Raw genomic sequence first — 21,902 nt, 5'->3', positions numbered from 1 at the left:
TCGTAGCACGCATGCTGAATGACAAATTATAAGCCAGAAGCCTACATACTTTTCTCCATCAAGGCAGATTCTGCTTTAGTGTTCTGCAACAGCCTACTAAATGCCTAAGAAAAAAAGTCAAGCTCCTTTATTATTTTACTTACAGAAGACGTAGGTAGCACTTCTGCCTCAGTAGATTTCACAACTGGAGATGAAAACGCGAACTCAGGACTGCTAACAGTACTTGTTGGTTGTATCTGTATTTTCAAAAGAATTAAAGGTTTATATTTAAGAGCAACAACTACCTGAATTCACTACCCAACAGAAGTCCCGCAGTGACGTCGAAAAACCTGATGTTTGAGTTATTTTGCAGATAAAAGTAATAATAAAACACAGGGAAGTTTCCAAGTGGGTATAGGACAATATCTTCAAAACCAAATTCCAGAAACTGAGAGGAAAAGCTGGAGATGCTACTTAGGTCTAAATGCACGGAAAAGCAAGCCAGGAAGCTGAAGAACGGCAAACTCAGCCCAATGATACTCCAAGAACTTCAGCAAACACCTCAACATGTTAAAGCAGCTATCTACTTCAAACCGTACAAAAAATATTTCAAGTACTCTGGAACAGATTAATGTTTATTTTATTGCAATAATATGCCAATTATTGCACCCTAGGCTCATCCTATGTGAGGCTTATATGACCACGTTACCTCTAATTTAATAACTTAAATAAAGTTGTGGTTTAACCATTGCAGGCAACTAAGCACCACACAGCCACTCGCTCACTCCCTCCAAGTGGAACAGGGAAAAGAACCGGAAGTAAAGAAGTAAAGTTCTTAAATTTGAGGTAGCATTAATGACTCATCGCATGTAATGGCTACCTGGAAAGACAAATGCCATAACCCTGTACATACTCCCCACTCCTTCCCCTTCTTTCCCCCAGCATTTATTGCTGAGCACGATGCTAAATGGTGTGGAATATCCCTTCGGTCCTCTGGGCTCCGCTGTCCTGGCTGAGTGCCCTCCCAGCCTCTTGTGCATCCCCGAACTCCTCGTTGGCAGGGCAGCGTGAGAAACAGAAAAGGACTTGTCACTGTGTAAGCACTGCTCAGCAACAGCTAAAACACCAGTGCCTTACCAACACTGTTTTGCTCACAAATCTGCAACACAGCATCATCTAGCATCATCTACTACGAAGAAAATTAACTCTACCCCTGCCAAAACCACTATAAATAACGTGGCATAAAGTCCACACCCCCCTTCCCCCGCAGACTTCCACAGCATTTGAAGCAGTTATACAATCACGTTAAATGGGAGTTGGCAGGCTCTAAGACTGAGAGAAGCAGAATCAAAACATTTATGCCTTTTTCCCCAAACTGGCATACAACCCCAATTCATTCAGCTGCGTAGAAACTAATATTTGTTAGTTTCATGAGCACCACAGAAAAAGTCAACTCGCAATAAAGCAGTATACTCATTGTAAACATTATTTATAGCATAAAGATCTACCTTGCCCGCCGCCGTCGCTGCTGCATCTGACATGCCTGCCGCCTCCGTTGAATTTGCCACGCTTGTCGTTGCCGCTGTTGACCTTGATATGTCCTTTGTCATCAGCAGATATGGCATGCCCGCCGCCATTATTGGATATGTCAAGCCTGAGGGCACTGTTGAACACGTTATGCCCGACGTCGCCGTTGTATATATCATGTCCTCCACCTCCTCCTCTGATAGATCTGTCAAGTCCTCCACCTCCGATGGATCTGTCATGCCCTCCACCTCTGATGGATCTGTCATGCCCTCCACCTCTGATGGATTTGCCATGCCTGTCGCAGCTGCTGGAGTTGCCGTGCTCATTGCTGCTGTTGAAACAGCGCTCGGTGACGCTGAGACAGCGCTACTACCAACGAAACTAGAATTGAACTGAGGCAGCGATGCAGCACTGATGGGTAGGGGTATGTTCGGTAGCACTGGTTCCTCCACTTCCTAAAGTTGCAAATTTTAATTTTTCTTATACAAGACATACTACTTTCTCACCCCATCGCACCCAATTTATTAACAAAATTAAATAGAACAAAAATCCATACAAATTAAGAGAAAGTAAGTTTCCAGAAGAAATCCCGATCTCCCCACCTCTGTCTACCACGTCATTTTAATTTATGGCAGGCCTGCTTCCACATTATACTCTATTCAACAACTGTACAGCAAGAACACTGAAAGTTAACTCAGGCAGGGATGTAAGTTGGTACTACTGATATTCAGTGCATCCTGTAGCTTACATCTGTTTCACAGTTTTGATTTGAAAAGTTTATGGAACTGTTGATATTTGGACCATTATTTTATTTGCGTTACAGGAATAAACAACAGTGTTTACGATTTCTTTATATTGCATCATCCGGAAGTCCCATTTAATGATTTGAAACTTAAATTAACTTAAATACTTAATATTAACTTAATATTAATTAAATACTTAATGTTAACGTAAATACTTAAATTAACTTACAGGCAGCTTATATAACATCCAATAAAAGAAAAAATAATCTGAATATTCATGGTCATAGTTTTATGGAATAGATTTTTCCTATTAAAATGAGAAAAAAACTCTCTCACAATGAGTTTGGTGAGTATCAAAAACTGAGTCATCGTTAGCAGACATGCACAATGCTCTCTTCTACTACTCTTTTTCACACTCTTGGCCTGTATCTTTCTGTATGACTTAAATATGAAACCAAAAATTAAGCTTTTTTTTCTTTTTATACTTGGCACTCGTTTCAAGTATCATTCCTGTAGAAAAACTATACAAACCTTCACCAAAACTTCTCTTCTTAGGACTCATTCATTCAATTGCTAACGAGAAATGTTATAGTTTGAAGAATCTCCAAGGTAAGAGAATTAAAAATTTCAAAATTACATAAGCAAAGTTCAGGTATTCAAACACAGGAAATCAATTGGAGCCTGCTCTGAAACCCACAAGAAAACAAAAACAATGCAAAAATAAAGCGGTATTGTTATAATTTACTATGATGCAATAAAACTGACACACTTAGCTAGTTACTTCAGTAAGCTCAGTGACAGCAATTAATTTAAGAGTCACTTACCTGTTCTTGTACAGCTCTTGATAAATAGTGTATTCCTCTTTCCCTTCTCATTTTGCCGCCTCCGCTACTCACTCCTGAAGACAGACCACTGGACGCAGCAGTACTGAATTTGTAGCTGGTCACATTGCTAGCACACGACAGTACAGAAGTTGGGGGAAAAAAGAGAAAAAAAAATTACCAGCCAAATTTTTTTTTCAAGATATTAGAGCTGTTATTAGTCCTAGAATTGAAACCTCAGATCAGATCAGAAAAAAAGATCAGAAAAAAACTAAAGCTGTCTCACAAGTTGCTAAACGCTGGTAAATACTTGATGTTCTAAACAGGAAAAACTTTATTAACAGCAGCAATGAAAAGGACATACATAAGTGCACCGTTCACACGGGAACAATGACTAAGCCAGAAGACCTGAAATAGAAGAGCTGATTTAGATTGTTATTTTCCAGTGCTTCCTTTAAATAGGACTGGTTCTCTGATTCTGCGATGCACGTGTATCTTTTGCAGGGATATAAAAGAACAGCTCACAAAAATACAGAAAGAGTGCACATATGCACACATACACATGGGAAACACTGCCAACAGCTCTGATAGAATAGGGACGCCTCAGACTTGTGTGGCAAGGTAATATGGCCTAAGCTTCAGAAGCAGCTCTGGCTTTCATGTGGCCATCAGCAGGAACAGCAGAGGTGTTTGGGTATGCCAACATTCCAGAAGTCTTTTCAGACATGAATACAGATCCCTTTTGTAAGGCATACAAAGGCGTTTTTCTGGTACTTAAAAAAGCCTAGCTCAAAACCAGAAAGATATCCTAATCCAAGAGCAAATGGGGAAAAAATAACCCAAACCAGAAGTGGAATAGGGAATAACTCTAACAAAAGTACTATGGCAAGAAAATGAAGTATGCCTGGAAAAACCGTGACATCAAAGCTTATCTTGCAGCCAATCAGTCAGTCAGTACAGAAGTGCATTAGATCGCACTGGAAGACACCAGGTCAAACTCCCACAATACTGAGGAGGAGAACTGGTCTAAACTTGTCAAATACTTGACAACAGCCTGCTTAGCACTGTAACTGCATAGAGGAAGACAGATCCCTAAGGCATATGCTCAGACTTTTCTCTAATCCGAACTGTCAATCCATTAGAATTCTGAAAAAAGTCTTACATCAAAACAGATCTTCAGACAACTATCGCTTGCCCATAACAGCCCATATTCCTCTTTCTGTTAACACCTGTGAGCTTCAAGGGGGCAAAGACAGTTGTCAGCCTTCAAGCAAGTCTAATCTACAATTGGACTCAGGATATAAAATATATATATATATACACACACACACATAGATATATAGCATTGGTGGGCCAGAGATTTACTGAGTATTCCAACTCAACTGTCCAAAGGGACTCTTGCCAGCAGATCAGTGTGGTGCTCCTGCTCCAGAACATGGCACCCAACAGAGACCAGCATCACAAAAAACACTACCACCACTACCTACTCTACAAACAAAAGGTAGGGCACTGCAATAAACTTTGTGAACGAAATCAAAAGCAGTGTGAGTTTTCTGTATCTCCTTCCTAAATGGAGAAGTAGAAAGGAGTTCTAACAGAGACAATTTAGAACAGTTTGAAAAAAACATAATTAAAACCCAGCACCTGGTTGCACCTGTACCAGAACCTTAAAGCCAGTCGCTTCCACCCCTAAAAAGGTGGTTGTTGTGAAGTCCAACTTTTAGATGCCAAAACAAAGTGTTGAGTTCTTTCTGCAAGCCAAAGAATGCCCATGGTCACATAAGAATTGCTTGGCAGATGAGCATAGAGTCAACAAAATTCCCTGCTACTGTTCTTTGAAAAGAGCAACCCCCTAAAAACCGAGTGCAAAGTCTCTTAACTCAAGCATTATTACCCAAAACACCATTTGCCCAGAAGGAAAAGCCATCAATATTATCTGGAGGATAACTCATTTGACCTAAACCAAGAAAGCAGTGTAACACAAAGCAGTCTCCTCAAGAAGAAATTCAATTAATTCTGCTGGATTTTTTTTATTTTAGAGATGAGTTAGCATTTGGCCTCAAATGATTCTAAAGAACACATGGTCTTCATGTGAACTCAAAGCAGACAATTAACTTCATCATGAAAGGAGTATTAAAAAAAAGAATAATAAATCATAAATCTTCCTCCATGTTTTTGCTTAAAAAATAAAGAAAAAAACACATCAATAAACATCCTCCTGAACTGTAACTCACTTCCCCTACTTCACCTTCTAAAGAATACTTCAGAAAGAATCATCCCATTAGGACAGAGCTTTCAAACTGCAAGCAATTAAATAGCTAAAACTAATAGCTTTTCCCCTAGGGAACATTAGGAGGGACAAATTATTTTGTTATAAGTAAACTGAGTTATAAACCATGAAATATCTGTCAAAGCAAAATTTGTAACACTACAGATTTAGTTAAACTACAAAATGAGCCATATTTCCTGTAGAAGGAAAAAATTAGGCCTCCAATAGCAAAGATCCTTTCTGTGGATACAGCATTATAACGTGCCTCGTTTCCCATCTTCGTATCCTACTCAGAAGATAAACTTGGGATAAAAAGTGGTGTATCAGTACTTTTATTCTTGCTCATCTTCCTTCCTTTCATAAAAACAACAATTTTCTCAAAGTTATATTGATCTTCAAACACAATCCAGACTTTGCAGCTGCCTCAAAATACAAAATTTTCATTGGATTTCCCATTCCTTTTACTGAGAACTGTCACCACCTTTCAGGTGCAGACCGTACTGAAAAAGGAGATTTCTTTCTTCCTTCAAGTAAGTTTTAAATTAATAGATGTCATACCTTTCAGATGGTTCTGCTCGCTGTTCTGCAGGCAAAGTCTTCTCTCTCATCCCCTGCAAGTTAAGTTTAGTTCAAGACTTAGCTGAATATGTACAGAATACACAAAGTACCAACAACCACTTAATGTGGTTTTTTGTGGTTTTTATTTTATTTATTTATTTTTAATTTTATAGCACTGAATACACCTCACCTACTTAACGTTGTTCCCTAATTCAGCATTGTGGGTACAGTTCAGTTAAATTTGGGGGCTAAAGTAAGCATCACTGCTTCACTCAGAATTGAGGATAAACTGATAGAACACTAAGTCAAATTTGTCAAATCCTCTAACAAAGAAAGTAATTATTTTAAACAAAATGACAAAAATTGTGTGTGTGGGGGGGAGAGTTTTCATCAAAACTTGTGTTTACCAACCCCGTAAAAGGGACATACTTTTCTGTTTTCTATCATTTATCAACAAACAAGAAAAAAAAAACCTCTACCCCCCTAAAAACTAAGCAGTTGCTGCTACATTCATTTTAGAACTTTACCAAATGGAGATTGTGCTGGCTAAACAATACAGAGATTGAAAGAGTTAAAAGCAATAAGCAACCAGTATTACTGTCCACTTTGATTTCCAGCCTAAGAAGCCCATACACTTAACACGTGGTCATTTGTACACTCAGACTGATACTGGAAACACAGATGTTTTCGCAGAAAGAGATGCCCATTTAATTTTATGGAAAATTTATCAGACCCCCTCTACTCCAAAGCAATCAAAACCGATAACTCAGCACATTGTCAGAACTCTCACTTGGAGCACATAGCTCACCTGGAATAGTTTACACACAACACGAGCATGTTTCATCAGTGATAGCTTTGTGTACATGAGAATATAAAAGGAAAACATTTCTGTCTTTTAATATTCTTTCACTGAGAACAGGATGACTCAGTGTTCCAAAAACAGAATTAAATCCATAAAAGCTCAATCTATTTCACAATGGTTCCCACTGCCTTAAAGCTCGCCTCAAACATACTATCAGTACTTTTTGCAAAGATAGGATAACAATTGGTTTGAGAAACATTCCAAGACTGGAAAAAAAAAACAGGCACATAAGGACTCAAAAATGTACTCACTTGGTACTTTGTGTCTACTCTCTGGCAAATTTTGCTGGACTGAGTAGTTGAAGTCGGTGATGGTTCAGAATACCGCGTATAACGCATCGGTTGACGGTTTACCGTTGGTGTCACAAGTCTCTTAACAGGTGGAGGCTGGAATGCATTCTGCGATTCCAGCTTTGAAAGGGAAACAGCAATCAATTTATCCTTACGTCCACCCAAATTAATTCCAATATTTATTGATGAAAACAAATTACAGAACTATAAACCTCCCCCCATCGGTCTTGGCACTCAGTGAATACAATTTGAAAATTCTAAAGACCGTTCAACTTGTAGAGGGAAATCACCAGAAAACCAGTAACGAAATCCATAAAGCTATATATAAGTAGCCAAAGTCTGACTGAATTCCATTTCAAAATTTGGCAGTTAGCTTCATAGACAAAATAATTCATGCTACCATAATTAAAATAACCCATGTTCCTAGAATATGCTCCTATCTTTTCCTCTGCCCACACTGTGATTTTTTTTTTTAGTAGCTTAATTCATTAATTTAACATTCGAAGTGTTAAGCAACTAATTATACAGGCTTCTGGGCTTCACATTCCCTACATTTTCCCTCTTCAAAGTTACACAAACAATAGAACACACTCAAAAAAAACAACTTGTCAATCTTACAATAATCTCGTTCATTAAAATATGATCCAATGCTTTACATGTGCATTAGATGCACTTCAGGTAGTGGGTTTGACTTCCCTTTTCAAAGCATTTTCACAGACCAGAGTTAATTTTTAACACAGACCACTGCGTGTTCTGCAAAACTGACTTAACTGAACTGTCAGACAGAAAACAAACCCTAAAGGCTACAAGATTTACCGATGGCTCCGCCTGCGGTCTTAAGGATCAGAAAATACAGTCTTAGGAAGCATGCTATTGTTCAAATCAATACCAACAGGAAATTGTTTACGCTGCAGCTTTAATTTCACAGTATCTCCCAGCTCTTAGTAATAGGATTCACACTCTCTCTAAAGTATACAAAAATACATCTTTCTAAAAAATATTACATTCAGTTTGAAACCTTGAATGAGACATGTTTTATGTAAGTTCACAAATCTACTTCGAGTGAACGACGGTTCATTGCTGGTTTTAAAGGTAAAAAAGAAAAATATTAATTCCCCCAGTTAGGCATTCAATACACCAAGAGCTATTCTGCCTGGTACAGTTCCTTGAAATAAGAAAAATACCACATCACTGCTACCCACTGCAGAAGTTTAGCCCGAGTGCACAAGTGTTCCGTCAACCGCATGTTCACTTTAGCAGGAAAACACACGATCGTCTCCTCAGCAAATAATTGCTTCTCATCGCGGGCTACCCTTCTCCCGCCACCATTATGAATTCTAGTATTATGAATAGACAATCTATCTCCTTTCACCCACTGACAGCTGCGTGCAACATTCATTTACTGGCTGACAATTTCAGGCTCTCTGTTGCAAATCTGGCAGATCTTTCTTAATGCCTTATCACAGGTGTATTGCTATAATATAACTGAGAATTCACACCAGATTTGGTTTTAGTTATTTGGATAATATTTATGATATACTTCACTTCTCCATGCCCTTGTAATTTGGCAGATGGTGAAAAGATGGTCCAGGAAATCTGAGATGTTTGTAAACTCTGAAGTGATTGTAAACTTAATTATACATCCATCCAATCAAGGAATTAGCACAGAAACGTCTTGAGACACTGTCCCTTTTCTCATTAGAACAGAAGATGAAAAGTTTGCACATCTTGTTATTTCCTTCAGTCACCTGATCTTCAAGTGGTCATTTAAGGATTTTGCAATTTAATAAGCCCAAGGATACCCCTAACTAAAGTCGTCAAAAAAAGATGACTAGTTTTCATTTTTTAAAGAAAATGAAAGGAAATCATGCTTTACCACAGCATTATCACCAGTTCTGTGCTACCTCCAAATAGGAATTTAGGAGCGTAAGATTTATAGCGTCGGAAATTAACAATTTTCCTCCTCTTTACTTTGAATGGTGATAAAAAGCACAAAAACTAGTTTTCTGTGCCCGAATGAACACGGAAGTCTGTACAAAGTCTATATGACCACTCAATCAGTATTTTTCTATTTGTGATCATTTCTTCAAGAGAAAACTTGCCTCAACAGGAATTTTAATATGCAGCTTCACCCCGAGTTGGGGGACAAGATAAAACGACTTGGTGTGTTCTAGAGTTGTTGCTCTCAACTTACAAAGATAACATAATTCTTAACCTGAGTAATCTTCACAACCCATCATCTATTGTGGATACATGCCAATATTAACTTGATTTGATGTCTATGTTGTCACTGAGGTTTGAGAAAATTTTTCTAATAGTGATAAAGCATTGAAAAAGTTATCTACCTCAGCTTAAGACATTATTGGTTCTTACCTTTCTTCGTTTGGACTGGAAGTCAGTAATATCCGGTTTATCTATGTCCGGAGGCTGAGGGAAAAAACAAAGCATAACTATTAGAGGGCAATTTTTTTTTCCTGAGAGAGAGGGTTCCCTGCAACAAAAATGTGGGGGTTCACGGTCAACTTACACAACACAGCGGCAAAACAGATGCCATTCTTTTAGCATCCTGTTGAAAAAACAGCGCAATAAATTAAACCGGCCACAACGTAAGGAAGAATAGTTTTATCTTTATGCTTTGATGGCACATTTACTAAGTTTTATAAACACATGAAGCAAAAACAGATTAAAAGAAGTGCTATTTACCAACAAAGGGCTTGACAGCTTCTCCATTGCCTCCAAGATGCGCCGTGCTGAGGTACTTAAGGTAGCACGGGACCACACAGTTTCTTGTCTAGCTTTCGCTCTCCTTTGTGCCTGAAAAATTAGCATTTTAAGTGTTACAATGGTCAATTCTGAGCTAAAGAGGCATGTATTTTACGTCCCAAGGCTACACTGATGATACAATCAATATATTCTGATGACAGAGAAAAATGCAGTCACTGGGAGTTCAAGCCATAAAGAAGAGAATACATTCGGAGTTTAATGAAGTTTACCTTGGGCCTCAGTGCATCTTGCACGTGCTTGTTGCACGAGCAATAAAAGAACTCCGTACTTGTAAAAGGTCAAGACGGATGATGCTAGGACTGCTAAGGCCTCCGAAGCAGTAATCAGGGAAACAGAACTCAAGAAAAGGCTTGTGGTACAGAAAGCATTTTCAGTAACAACACAGACCTCAGAGTTTCACGATGGTCTAAGTGTACCATCTTAAAATCAGTGTATACAATCATAACCAGGAACTAGTTTTACTTCTCTCTTGCTTCCTCCCTTCCCCCAAGATTAAAGTTGGCTGCAAATCTTTGTCTTAAAAGATAAAGATCTGATTTAAACTGTAACAGATCTAAACATTACACTGAAAAAGTAAACTGTTTATTTGCACCACCCAGCTTCAAATATCAGTCAAAAACTTCCTTTGGTGTGACTTTTTTTCTTCCCAGGTTAAACCCCTCAAATAACCACACTGTGCTTATCACACGATGTGAAGACAGGAAGCAGACCACGCAGCATAGAAAAACACAAGTGAGACTCACAGAACCACAGAATGGTTAAGGTTGGAAGTGACCTCTAGAGATCGCCTGGTCTACCCCCCGCTCAAGCAGGGCCACCCCGAGCAGGTTGCCCAGGACCATGTCAAGTCAGCTCTTGAAGACCTCCAAAGAGGGAGACTCCACAGCCTCTCCGGGCAACCTGTGCCAGGGCTCCATCACCCGCACAGTGCAAAAGCATTTCCTGATGCTCAGACAGAGCCTCACGTTTCAGTTTGTGCCTGTTGCCTCTTGACCTGGCACTGGGCACCGCTGAAAACACAATGGCTCTCTATGCTCTTTGCACCATCCGTTCAGGTATTTATATACACCAATAAGATCCCCCCGAACCTCCTCTCCTCCATGCTAAACGGGCCCAGCAGTCTCTGCCTCTCCTCAGAGGAGAGGTGCTCCCAGTCCCTTGATCATCTTGGTGGCCCTTCGCTGGACTCTCTAGTACCTTGCTGTCATTCACAGCAAGCAGCAAGAAGCAAGCTACTCTCTCCTTTAAAAGCCTAGTATTTTGGTTCCTCTTTTTACCATAATGCAGTAATATTGTAAAAAACAAAAATAGCCGACCAAAGAGGGTTCCCAGCTTTGCACCACAAGGTTTCAAGGTTTCCCGTAAGTGAGGTACTTGTACTGCCCTTTTTCCGTTGCAGAAATGGACAGTCAGAACAGAGCCAGCAAACCCGCATTTTCATTTTCTTAAAATTCCTTTTGATTTATCGATAAAAGTCACTTTCATTTAAATACATTCCTACCAAACCTGATTTGACTTTCCTTTTCGATTCAGCTCTAGCTAATCAGAGTTGTCAGCAGTTTTTATTTGCTATTTCCAAGAACTCTTGGGGGCAAATAACTCTCTCCAAGAACTATATGAATCGTTCAAAACAGAAAGCATGTTACTGCTTATCTTGGGACTGCATTTAGTCCTGCATGCCTCTGTGTAACAGAAGAACAAAGGATCAGCAAAGTTGATTTTAGATATTTTCAAAGACTGCAGGTTTATACAACATATCCATAGCATGAATGTAGGCATGCCTGGAAAATAAGATCCACAGATAAATATTAGCCAGGTTTGACTACTGTAGCTTTTGCTACCATAAACACAAGTTTTCAAAGTTATGCTGTCATTGGTTTTTTTGCATCAAGTTATTTTAACGTAATGTAGTCAGAGGCAGACAATGGCACTTAAATGGAATTTTTTGAAAGACCTAACAACAGAGGAAACCCCAACTACCAACAGCTAGCCCAAACTGTCATTCTTGTTCTTTCTGACAAGTATTACCTGTGGTAAAAACTGTCATTAAAGAATTTAAACAGAAATCAATCTCGTCTATTTTTGTAGACCAAGAGGGCAGAAGAGCAACTGTTACCACATATTCAGCTCCCTGCTCAAAGCTCCTTTGGCAGTGCTGCTTTTATTATTTCCATCACTATTTCCCACTACACTACTTTTCTCATACCTGATAAGGTTCCGTCTTTGGCTGCCTTGATCTTACAGCTGCACCACCGGCATAGGCCGTCTTTCCGGGGTAAAATGGAGAAAACCCAAGCTGGTTTTGCTTAAAAACAGACGTGCTTCCACGTACCTACGGAAACACAGTATGAGAAGTGGATAGAAAAACAAGTACACATTCAAACTGATTAAAAGAAATACTGTGCAGTACTTACAGGACACAGTCCTCCAAAAACAAATAAACTGAATGCAGGTTTCTTAGAGCTAGCTGCAGAATGCTGCGAGAGGGAATGAGTTCTTTCAGCTTCTGTGGGCCAGAGCAGTGACGATGAAGTATTTTTTAAAACTGCAACATCTGCCAAAATGACGTATGCTAGATGTAAATGCCTCTCGTACGTACAGAACTTTAACAATAAAGATCACACTAATTCAAGTTCTTCAATACAGAAAAATAAGCATGACTTCAGCTTCTTTAAATAGATCAACTTCACGTACAGACTGAAAACCAAGTATCACCTACAAACTTGAAAACTGTTCACAGAGCTGCAAGTAGTTTTCAGCAATCTTACCAAGTTAATACTGTGCTTCCAATGCAGATATTTTTTTCCTTCAGGCTAAGATAAAAGAGGACCGCATAAACATCAGTGCATTTGTACGGACAAAGCTTTTTTCTGTGTTGGTAAAAGGCTGGAGGCCAGCACAGATCATAATCGCACAGGTTTTAAACCTGGAAGATTCCCCAAAGGCTGCTCTAAGAGTTAACGATCTTCTGCCCATGTATGTTTTACGAAGACACACCAGAAAGTTCTAGTGCACTCAGGTTATATTGCTAAAGCCCAGCAACTCTACTCTCAGCTGTACAAAAGTTCTCTGGAAAACCTGCTGAGCACACGTCAGTCCCTGTCTATATGGGGGACTAGAAAAAGCTGCAAACCTGCTGTTTGCCCTTTCAGCGAGAAGACCTACGTACCAACCTACATCGACACGATGCTTATTTTTTATTTTAAAATGGTGTGCTTTCCTCAATGAATTTGGCAAAAGACATGAAAGTATTGACAGCTGAAGCCTTCTACCAAGAAAGGTCAAAAAACAGCCTATAGCTTATGTCAGAGTAGTTTCTTTATCTTCTCTTGCTGAAACACAGGAAAACATCTCGTGTTCCTATTTGTCACCTGCACTTATTCACATTTAACCAGCTGTCTGTTAGATATTCTGAGTCACTCTTCCTTCTAGACAATCAGCCTAGTTGTCAAGCTACGGCAAGTCAGCCTGATTTCCTACCGTCCCAGTTCAAAATTTACATATAACCTAGCTGAATGCGTATATTTCAGCATTGACTCTTTCTAACATCAGGGTATCATAAACGTATTCCAAAGCACGCTTCTATTAAAAAGGTGATAGGATTATATACTTCTAAAACACTAAAAATTCAATTTAATTCTCGCATCCAAAGTTGACATTCACCTATTTTATTTACTAAGGTGATGTGGAATATTAAAGAACGCAAGGTACTTCACATTAAAAAAAAAGTCAATTAAACAGAGAACACAAAATCACCTTCATCAGATGCTCTAGAGGAGGAATCACTGGTTGTTGGGATGTTATCATCGTCTTGTTGAGAGGTAGAATCTTCTATTTCTTTTATCAAGGACAGCCTAGGACTGCCAATGCCAAATATAGAAGATGTCGAGGGCTGACAAGGTGGGACAGGAGAATCCAGCATGGTATAATTCAGACGGCTCCGATGAAGAGAGGGCCTTGTTAACACAACTGGGAAGTTCAGTGCTGATCTACTTGTGGATGGTTCTAGACAAGAACAGGGAGATAATTAGCTTTGCTATAGACAAGCTCACAGAAGCCAAAACCTGTTTCCTATCGACAGCCATGCTATTGCCAAGTTCTAAGTGCAAAAAGAGAGAAGCCAAATTTAACTTCTTCCTCACCCAGATAGGGTTGCATCTAACTGTCTGGCTACAACAACAACACTGCTTGCGATACACAGTATTAATGTTGCATCCAGAAGTAGTTAACTATGAGGTTTTACAACACCACATTCTGACCCCGTGCTCAAATGCTCTAACGCTGACTTGGCCGTTCACTAAATCAAACATATATACTCCTTCTCCCATGTACAGCTTGCAATAAGCTTTACAAAATTTGAGATTACACGGTAAATTACAGATAACACTGCAGCTTCCATAATATTGGAACAAAGGTTATATTAATCTGAATACACAACATGAAAATGAACGTTTGCAGTACTTTTTTCCCAAGTTCTTCCATATCAGCTCACGTTAGAGGCAAAACATCATCTCCCACCCATTAACTATTGGGATTTTGACCCAAGGGACAAGGATGTTGACCCAAGTAACCAGATGAGCATTTTTCCCTCTTGAAGCAAAGGGTCTGCAAACAATGCCAGTGGCCTGGAATAGGTGGCCTTGAAGTCTATCTTGCTAAATGAATGGAACTATTCATGGGTATTTTGCCTGATGAAAGCCTACTGTCTCTCCCAGGAATCTGGGCAATTCAAATGACTTTGAGCCACTATCCTCTTGATACTTGAACTGAAGCTTAAACTAGTTAGTTCAATCTTCATAACCACTGCAGTACCACTAATTAGCTCTCCAAACCATGAGCAGATTTTTAGGACAGCACCGTTTGAGATACAGAAAGTTCTTCAGGTGGAAGGCCACCCAATATAGGTTCCAGCACACTGATACCTCAGAACTGAAGAAACACATTGGTTTCAAAATGTAGTAATAATTAAAAAAAAAAATCCTATTCTTAAGCATAGTAAGCGACACCCACGGACAGCAACATAAGCTGCAAAAGGTTCCAGGGTGTCCACCTGCTCCTGATCTCCTGGAGTTAGCAAGCTTGCAGTGCAGCTGTTCTTACTGAAAGCTCCTTTCACGCAGTTACATAGGAAAGCCAACATGTGTTCCTCAGTCACGAAGACCTTCTCTATTCTTTTCTCCAAACTCATTCCCAAGCTACAGCTACACAGAAAGCCATCAATCTCCTTGTTTACAATTAGATGAGATGGGAGGCAAAGATATTTCCTCCTTGTTTTTTGATTCTGCCAACAACAGAAGCAACTGACTTTCCACATTATCTATGGTTACCTACGCACGCTCAGACAAAACTTCTTTACTTATTTAAAGCTGACTTCCCCAAAACAGCTAATTTAAGAGAAACTCAAATAAGAATAGATGCAAATTTATACAACAGGACTACAGGAACAGTGAGAGGCACTGGATATAAGACAAATTAATCTTTCATGAGGTAAAGGAGTTGCAAACCTCGTTGCCAACGGTCAAATACCTTTTCAAAGACACCCCCTCCCCCCGCGTAGACCTTAAAGTTATTGAATATTTTAAGGATAATAATCTCATAAACCACATCCGTGCACAAGTTCCCCAGTTCACCATCAAGTTAACGAGGAACTTTACTAAATTGATCAAAGCCCAAAACAAAACAAAACAAAACAAAACAAACAAAGTCGGGACACGAGACGGAATTTTCCTCTGCCATTCTAGCATCTAGTCTTTTGTTTCGAAGACTGCAAAACAAATTAATTTTTTTAATTGCCTTAGGCAATTAGACAGATTTTCATTCCATATCTTTTAAAAGATGGAAAATGCAACCCAGCACACCTGCAAATGACTTATTTTCAGCATTTAGCACCTGGCTAATAGAGTACCTAAAGTTAACTGATGCCTTCCAAGAGCATAAGATGTATGCTTCGTAACTGTGAGCACAGTGAATGCCAGACTTCTTCCTGTACTGCCGTGTTAACCATGAGTCACAAATTCAGGAAGCAGTGATTGCATCGGAACTGCTAGAATGCTTTGCGGAGTCTTTTTACTGGGTAAACTTCACAGCTGCAGTTACAACTTCCAGCCTGTGTTAGCTGAACACATCGTACTGGTGCCCGCCATCAGTTTGACAAAGATGGGATTGCAGTAGGAACTTGCTTTCTTCCTTCTTTTTAATTAAACAAGTCTTTGAAGCAACTTTTCCAACACCGCCATACTTCACTTCTTCCAGTTATTTTCTGTTTTACTTAGCTGAAATGTTTTTTTTTCTTCCAAGCTTGAGGAAGTTTTCTACAAGAATGTCCCGTAATGATTTCATAAACTCTTTTCGTTGTACCTAGCTGCAACAGAGAGTGGGGGGAAGATTGATCAAATGGTGATGATCGCTGTCATTCTGCTGGACACGCAGATACTTGCCTTTCGTTTTGGCTCATTTTTAATACCAATTAACTTCAGTGCCTCGCGTTAATAGACACCGTTTGACTGCATCGGCAAATGTTTCTGAGTCGTGAGTGTCATTAAAGGCCTGTCACCCTATGGAAATCCTTCTAAATAAGAAAAATGGCATTTAAATAAACAAATAAAGCAGCGTTTGAACTTATGAGCAAACCTAGCGTAGCTGCCTTTGACGCTGATCTGGAGGAGAAAAATCACGTTATCACACTACTATGGTTGCCTTAATAGGTTTGGTGTACATGAGGGAGGGAAGCATTATGTGATGTTTGCCTAGCTATTACATGGCCAATGCAGGAGGGGTTTTAGTCAGTTCCCTGAGCACGTATTGTTGCAGAAGTCGGTGATTTCACTGCCCAATGTCTGTTATTAAGGGCACGATTCACGTCCCGTTATCGTTTTTATTATTTATTTATGTGTTTATTTTCTGGGGCGGCGATCTGTCACGATGCCCATCGTTCCCCTGCCGTGGGGTAGAATTTAGCGTGACGACTGCTTCCCGGACCAACGGGGCCACGAATCCGGCCTAAAACACTGCTTGTGCGTTGGTTGTCGGCGTGGGGGCTGTTGGTTGTCGGTGCGGGGGTATCGGTTGTCGGTGCGGGGGTATCGGTTGTCGGTGCGGGGCTTTTCTGACGAGCACTGTGGGCTCGGGGCGCCGTCCCACGCCCGGCGCGGTGCTGCGGCACACCGGCGGTCGGCGCCACGGCGCGGGGAGGCTCTGGAGGTGACTCCTAGCCCCGTGCTTACGGTGGCCGGGCCGGGGTTCATTATGGCGGCCGGGTCCTGAGGGCGGGAGCGGGAGGGCGGCGGGACCGGGACGGGACCGGGGCGGGGCGAGGAACGGGAGCGGCAGCGGGAGGGGGGGGCGCGCGTTCCCGTGAGGGGAGGGGGCGCGCGAGGGAGGGAGGGGGAGGGTGTGAGAAACACTCCGTAGCCAAGAACTTGGGCTCAGGCGAGGAGCTCAGCGAAGCAGGAATTTATTCGCGATCGCAGTGGCGGGCGTCCCGTCCGTGCGAGGACTACCGCACACCAAATTTCCCTGGTGTATTGCCAAGCACTTCCCCGTGCAAGGGCTTACCATACACCGCATTTCCCGAGACTCTTCCTTTCTCTCCCTTATCTCACGCTTCGTCCGTCTCCGGCCGCGCCCCTCGCGGAGCTGCGGAACCGCGGATCAGGACTCCACACTCGCTCCGTACAAAAGTACGTCTCAATCCCACGGCACACAGAGTCTCACCCGACCCCCAAGGCAATACTTCCTATTTCTTACCTTGGTCTGTGCACAGAGTTACCGGATCAATTCTCAAAGCCGGAGTGCCTGCCTTCTTCCCTTCCCCACTCCTTCACGGATCCTGCCTCTTTCATCAGTCTCGGGCCCTCTGTCAGCTCTCCGCAGAACCGCCGCCGTCGATGCACAGGACCGCTGAAATCAGCGGGGCATGCCTTCCTGCTGCTGCGGCGGTGGGGCTCCCCAGTAGGCGACTGGCTCCCGGACGAGCCCCCAAATTGTGAGAAACACTCCGTAGCCAAGAACTTGGGCTCAGGCGAGGAGCTCAGCGAAGCAGGAATTTATTCGCGATCGCAGTGGCGGGCGTCCCACGAGCAGGAGCGCCCCTGCTGGTTCCAAAACCCAGTTTATATACTTTTTGATGACGGGACCCTCCCCTGTTTCCCCACTGAGGGGGTGATCCAGGCTCACAATCTGTCTGATGCTTCCCAGACAATGCATGGCCTTCAGTTGCCGGCCTGTTAAATTTCGAATTTCTTTTGACTTTTTTACTGGTTGAAGCGGTAATGTTTCTTCACTTACCTGACTTGACTCAACACCGTGATTTTCCCCGAATTGTTCTACGGAGTCTGGTTGTCTGCATTTTACAAGGTCGCCTGCTAAGCGTTCTTATCGCTGCAAGCACACCTCAATACCCCATTCCTTACCTTTAAACAACGTAACTCTGCAAAAACAACATTTTTATTCCCACGAGGGGCAGGGCAGGCCCCGCGGCGCGTGGCGGCGGGGGGCGGGGGGGCCCCGTGACGGCACCGAACGCGGGGGGGGGGCGGTATGGCCTCGGGCGGCGCGACCGGTAGCGGCGCGACCGGCAGCGGCATGGCCGGCGGTGGCAGGGCCGGTGGCGGCGGGGCGCCGGGCGGCAGCCCAGGAGCCCGATCAGGAGGAGGAGGAGCAGGAGGAGGAGGAGGAGGAGGAGGAGGAGGAGCGGCCGGCGGCAAGGTGAAGAGGCGGCGCCACCGTTTGGGCGCCGCGAAGCCCCCCTGTGCCAGGAGCAAGCGGGTGAGGAGCGGCCCCCCCACAGCGGGCCCTTCCCCCTCAGCCCACCAGTTACCCCCTTACTTACCCCCTTACCTTACCCGCCCCTTTATCCCCTTAGTTACCCCCTACCCACCTCCTTACCCCCTTAGTTACCCCCTCGACCGCTTAGTTACCCCCTTAGTTACCCCCTCAACGGCTTAGTTACCCCCTTAGTTACCCCCTCAGCCCCTTCCTAACCCCCTCAGTTATCCCCTCAGCCCCTTACTTACCCCCTTACCCCTCTACCCAGCCCATTACCCCCCTCCTCCCCCTCCCCTTCACCCCCAGCCCGCTGCCCTCAGGACCCCCAGTGCCACCCCCAGGGCTTTCCCCGCTCCCTGCACCCCTCCTCAGCCCATCATCAATTCTCTGAACGTTACCTGCCAGGCTTTGCTTCTCGTTTGTGCTGTAGGGTACAGCAGGTTGACGGTGAAAGCGGTCCGTCAATTCGGGGTGTGAAAATCCCCGTGCTGGAGGGGGGACGCGCCGAGATCCCTCCCAGCAGCTCTTTGCTAAGAAATGTCAGGACGCCCAGAGAGATGCTCTGGAGATGCCCTCTGCACATGTTTGTTCAGCCAAAACCTCTCCGCTATGAAATGAGCAACGTAGCTGAGGGGATTGATTATCATATGCAAAACCAAGGGAGCGCTACGCATGGATAGCTGCTCAATTAGGTTTTTATCACTTGCAGAAATGCCAAGTCCCTTATACCATATATTGACAATCAATCTTGTCCATCTAAAGCTGGCCTGGAAGGGCAATGCAAACATTCCCCACGCTTACAGAGCAACCGTTGAAACCTCTGGCTTGAACAGTGCATTAATGTTGAAAGTGCCATAGCTTGCGTGTGCCGACACCGTGTAGCTAACTGATAAACCTTACACGTGGATTAAAAATAATCAGTGGAGATGGTTTTCTAACTTTTCCATTGTCTGTTATCTCTGCGTGTTTTCCAGTAGGTTTATTTAAAGAGTGTGCCAGAGCAAACACGTGCGTGGGGATATCTGGGGGATTCTGCACAGAGAATGGCTGCTGCACATCCAGCGCAGATCAAATTAACAGTAACTTATCGGGGAAGAATTTTAATGATTTGATAAATAGACAAACTGATAGGTGTTACATGTGTGCATTTATTATAGCAGTTAGCTTTGTAACCAGACGAATCGTGCAAATGTTCATAACGTAAAAGGACGAGCTTTGAGCAGATAGCTTGCTTAGAGCATTTGTCAATTAATTTCAGTTTATTTTCAATATCATGTCCACTCTGCAGAAGGTTCTGTGGCTTAATGTTAATTGTCTCTCAGTGATGCAGTTGGGGAGGCACGAAAGCGACCGATGCGATTTTGTGAGGTTATACCTCTGGTTCTGATCCCTACCCCGCTGTTTTTCTCATCCTTCCCCCTACAACTTTAGTCGATAAGTCGATTCTTAGAAATACTTAAATAGATGTGTTTTGTGTGCTTCTGATCGTAATTACAGCCCACCAAACCCTCTGTCTCTTACCATTAAGCTCTGAAGGTGCCTGGGCACTGTAGACAGTATAGTTAGCAGCTTCAAAGTTCCTGGGAACTAGTCCTGGATCTAATTTACTTTTTTTTTTTTCCCCCTGCCTGCAGGAGGGATGATTAGCAGGATGCCTAGCTCATGATTGTCTGCTTTCTGGATATTAATTTTTATTATTAATTTTTATTATTAATTATATTCATTTATATTAATGTATCTTTTATTTAACCGTAGTTCCTGGGGCTTTCGGTCAGGTGGGAATTCTCCGATCGTACCCGATGTATGCCGCAGAGTCAGTCTTCTACAAAATACAGCAACAGCTTTAGAAGGCTCTTGCAAGAGGAGGTGCTGGTGCTATAGCTATAGCTGTGTTTCTTCCAGGACATCTTCTGGGTTAGCCTGACTGTTGAGAGCAGAACTGTTTTTTGTGCGTATAGTCACTGCAATTCAGCATTACTAAAATTGAAAATATTTAGATTCACTGATTTTAATGGGTAGTATGGTCCTGACTGTCGCAGTAGATAATTGCTGAACTTCTGGTTTAGTTGGTTTTCACGTGAGGGTGCGAAGAGGAAGAGTCCTGGAACAAGTCTGTAGGTCAGGAGCTGTTCAGGCGTAGAGTTTCCTGATAGCCTTGCAGATTGACGACCTGCTGGTGAATTTTGGCAGAGGTTTCAGAACTTTGAACCTTGCCAAGGTCACTTGGAAGTGCAGAAAGTGATAGGTAGTTGTAAATCAATCTTAGGTGAATTTTAGGTTTACCAGAAGTGTAGCGATCCTATGCCAGGGATCAACCTCGTCGTCGTCTTCTGAATATTTGCTGTATAATATCTGTCTTCAAGGTCCGTGGAAGGTGGTATCCCAGCATATGCTGTTGACTGTGTTTCTGTAATTAAACAAGTGTTTTTTCTTTCAAGCAGGGAATAATTAGCAGAATGACAGAAACGGTGAAAAATATTGTACCGGCCTGGCTGCAGAAGTATTTCAATAAGCGTGAGGAGGAGTGTGTAGACAGAAATGAATCTGCAAACCAGGAGGAGACTCCGGTAAACTATCACCTCGATTATGCAGATGAAGATACCATAATCGATGAGAGATTCACGCCTGAACCAGCAAGAATTAGTAGACGAGGTATGTGAAAAATCATTTGGAATTCTGGCCATCTGTATTTATTCACAGATTTCTAGTTTTGAATCTGAATTTCAAAAGGAAATTGGAATGAGGGTTTTGACAGAATGAAAAAAAAACAAAAAAAGTCAAAACTGTTTGTGAAACCGTCTTAGCTTTAAACTGTATACACAGTTACGAAGCATACATCTTATGCTCTTGGAAGGCATCAGTTAACTTTAGGTACTCTATTAGCCAGGTGCTAAATGCTGAAAATAAGTCATTTGCAAGTGTGCTGGGTTGCATTTTCCATCTTTTAAAAGATATGGAATGAAAATCTGTCAAATTCCCTAAGGCAATTAAAAAAATTAATTTGTTTTGCAGTCTTCGAAACAAAAGACTAGATGCTAGAATGGCAGAGGAAAATTCCGTCTCGTGTCCCGACTTTGTTTGTTTTGTTTTGTTTTGTTTTGTTTTGGGCTTTGATCAATTTAGTAAAGTTCCTCGTTAACTTGATGGTGAACTGGGGAACTTGTGCACGGACGTGGTTTATGAGATTATTATCCTTAAAATATTCAATAACTTTAAGGTCTACGCGGGGGGAGGGGGTGTCTTTGAAAAGGTATTTGACCGTTGGCAACGAGGTTTGCAAGTCCTTTACCTCATGAAAGATTA

General features: G+C 42.1%; 2 protein-coding genes across 16 annotated transcripts in view; one reads left to right on the top strand and one right to left on the bottom strand.

The window, feature by feature from the left end:
- Positions 1–17,716, bottom strand: part of LOC310894384 (nuclear pore complex protein Nup153-like) — a 28,638-nt gene extending 10,922 nt beyond the window's left edge. For 9 of the 11 annotated variants that reach the window (XM_083824416.1, XM_083824410.1, XM_083824414.1 and 6 more), the window contains exons 1-12: positions 17,580–17,710; positions 15,739–16,194; positions 13,590–13,838; positions 12,248–12,387; positions 12,040–12,165; positions 9,753–9,863; positions 9,423–9,476; positions 7,011–7,169; positions 5,898–5,950; positions 3,074–3,200; positions 1,488–1,961; positions 144–236 (exon numbers count right to left, since the gene is read on the bottom strand). In XM_083824416.1, the coding sequence (XP_083680542.1) occupies positions 144–236; positions 1,488–1,961; positions 3,074–3,200; positions 5,898–5,950; positions 7,011–7,169; positions 9,423–9,476; positions 9,753–9,863; positions 12,040–12,165; positions 12,248–12,387; positions 13,590–13,755 (1,503 nt within the window). In that variant the 5' untranslated portion in view covers positions 13,756–13,838; positions 15,739–16,194; positions 17,580–17,710. Of the gene's footprint in view, positions 1–143; positions 237–1,487; positions 1,962–3,073; positions 3,201–5,897; positions 5,951–7,010; positions 7,170–9,422; positions 9,477–9,752; positions 9,864–12,039; positions 12,166–12,247; positions 12,388–13,589; positions 13,839–15,738; positions 16,195–17,579 lie in introns of those variants that run through there. The other 2 variants (XM_083824413.1, XM_083824420.1) reach the window with 2 other exon arrangements.
- A 655-nt stretch (positions 17,717–18,371) lies between these two features.
- Positions 18,372–21,902, top strand: part of LOC310894378 (nuclear pore complex protein Nup153-like) — a gene marked incomplete at its 5' end in the record, with an annotated part of 21,193 nt that continues 17,662 nt past the window's right edge. For all 5 annotated transcript variants that reach the window (XM_083824398.1, XM_083824402.1, XM_083824400.1 and 2 more), the window contains 2 exons: positions 18,372–18,599; positions 21,038–21,251. In XM_083824398.1, coding sequence (XP_083680524.1) covers positions 18,372–18,599; positions 21,038–21,251 — 442 coding nt within the window. The remainder of the gene's footprint in view (positions 18,600–21,037; positions 21,252–21,902) is intronic.

This window comes from Anser anser, assembly GCF_964211835.1.
Source record: "Anser anser genome assembly, chromosome: 2".
Taxonomy (NCBI): Eukaryota; Metazoa; Chordata; class Aves; order Anseriformes; family Anatidae; genus Anser; species Anser anser.
The sequence above is the reverse complement of the archived record's forward strand: the minus strand, read 5'-3'. Positions and strand labels throughout refer to the sequence as shown.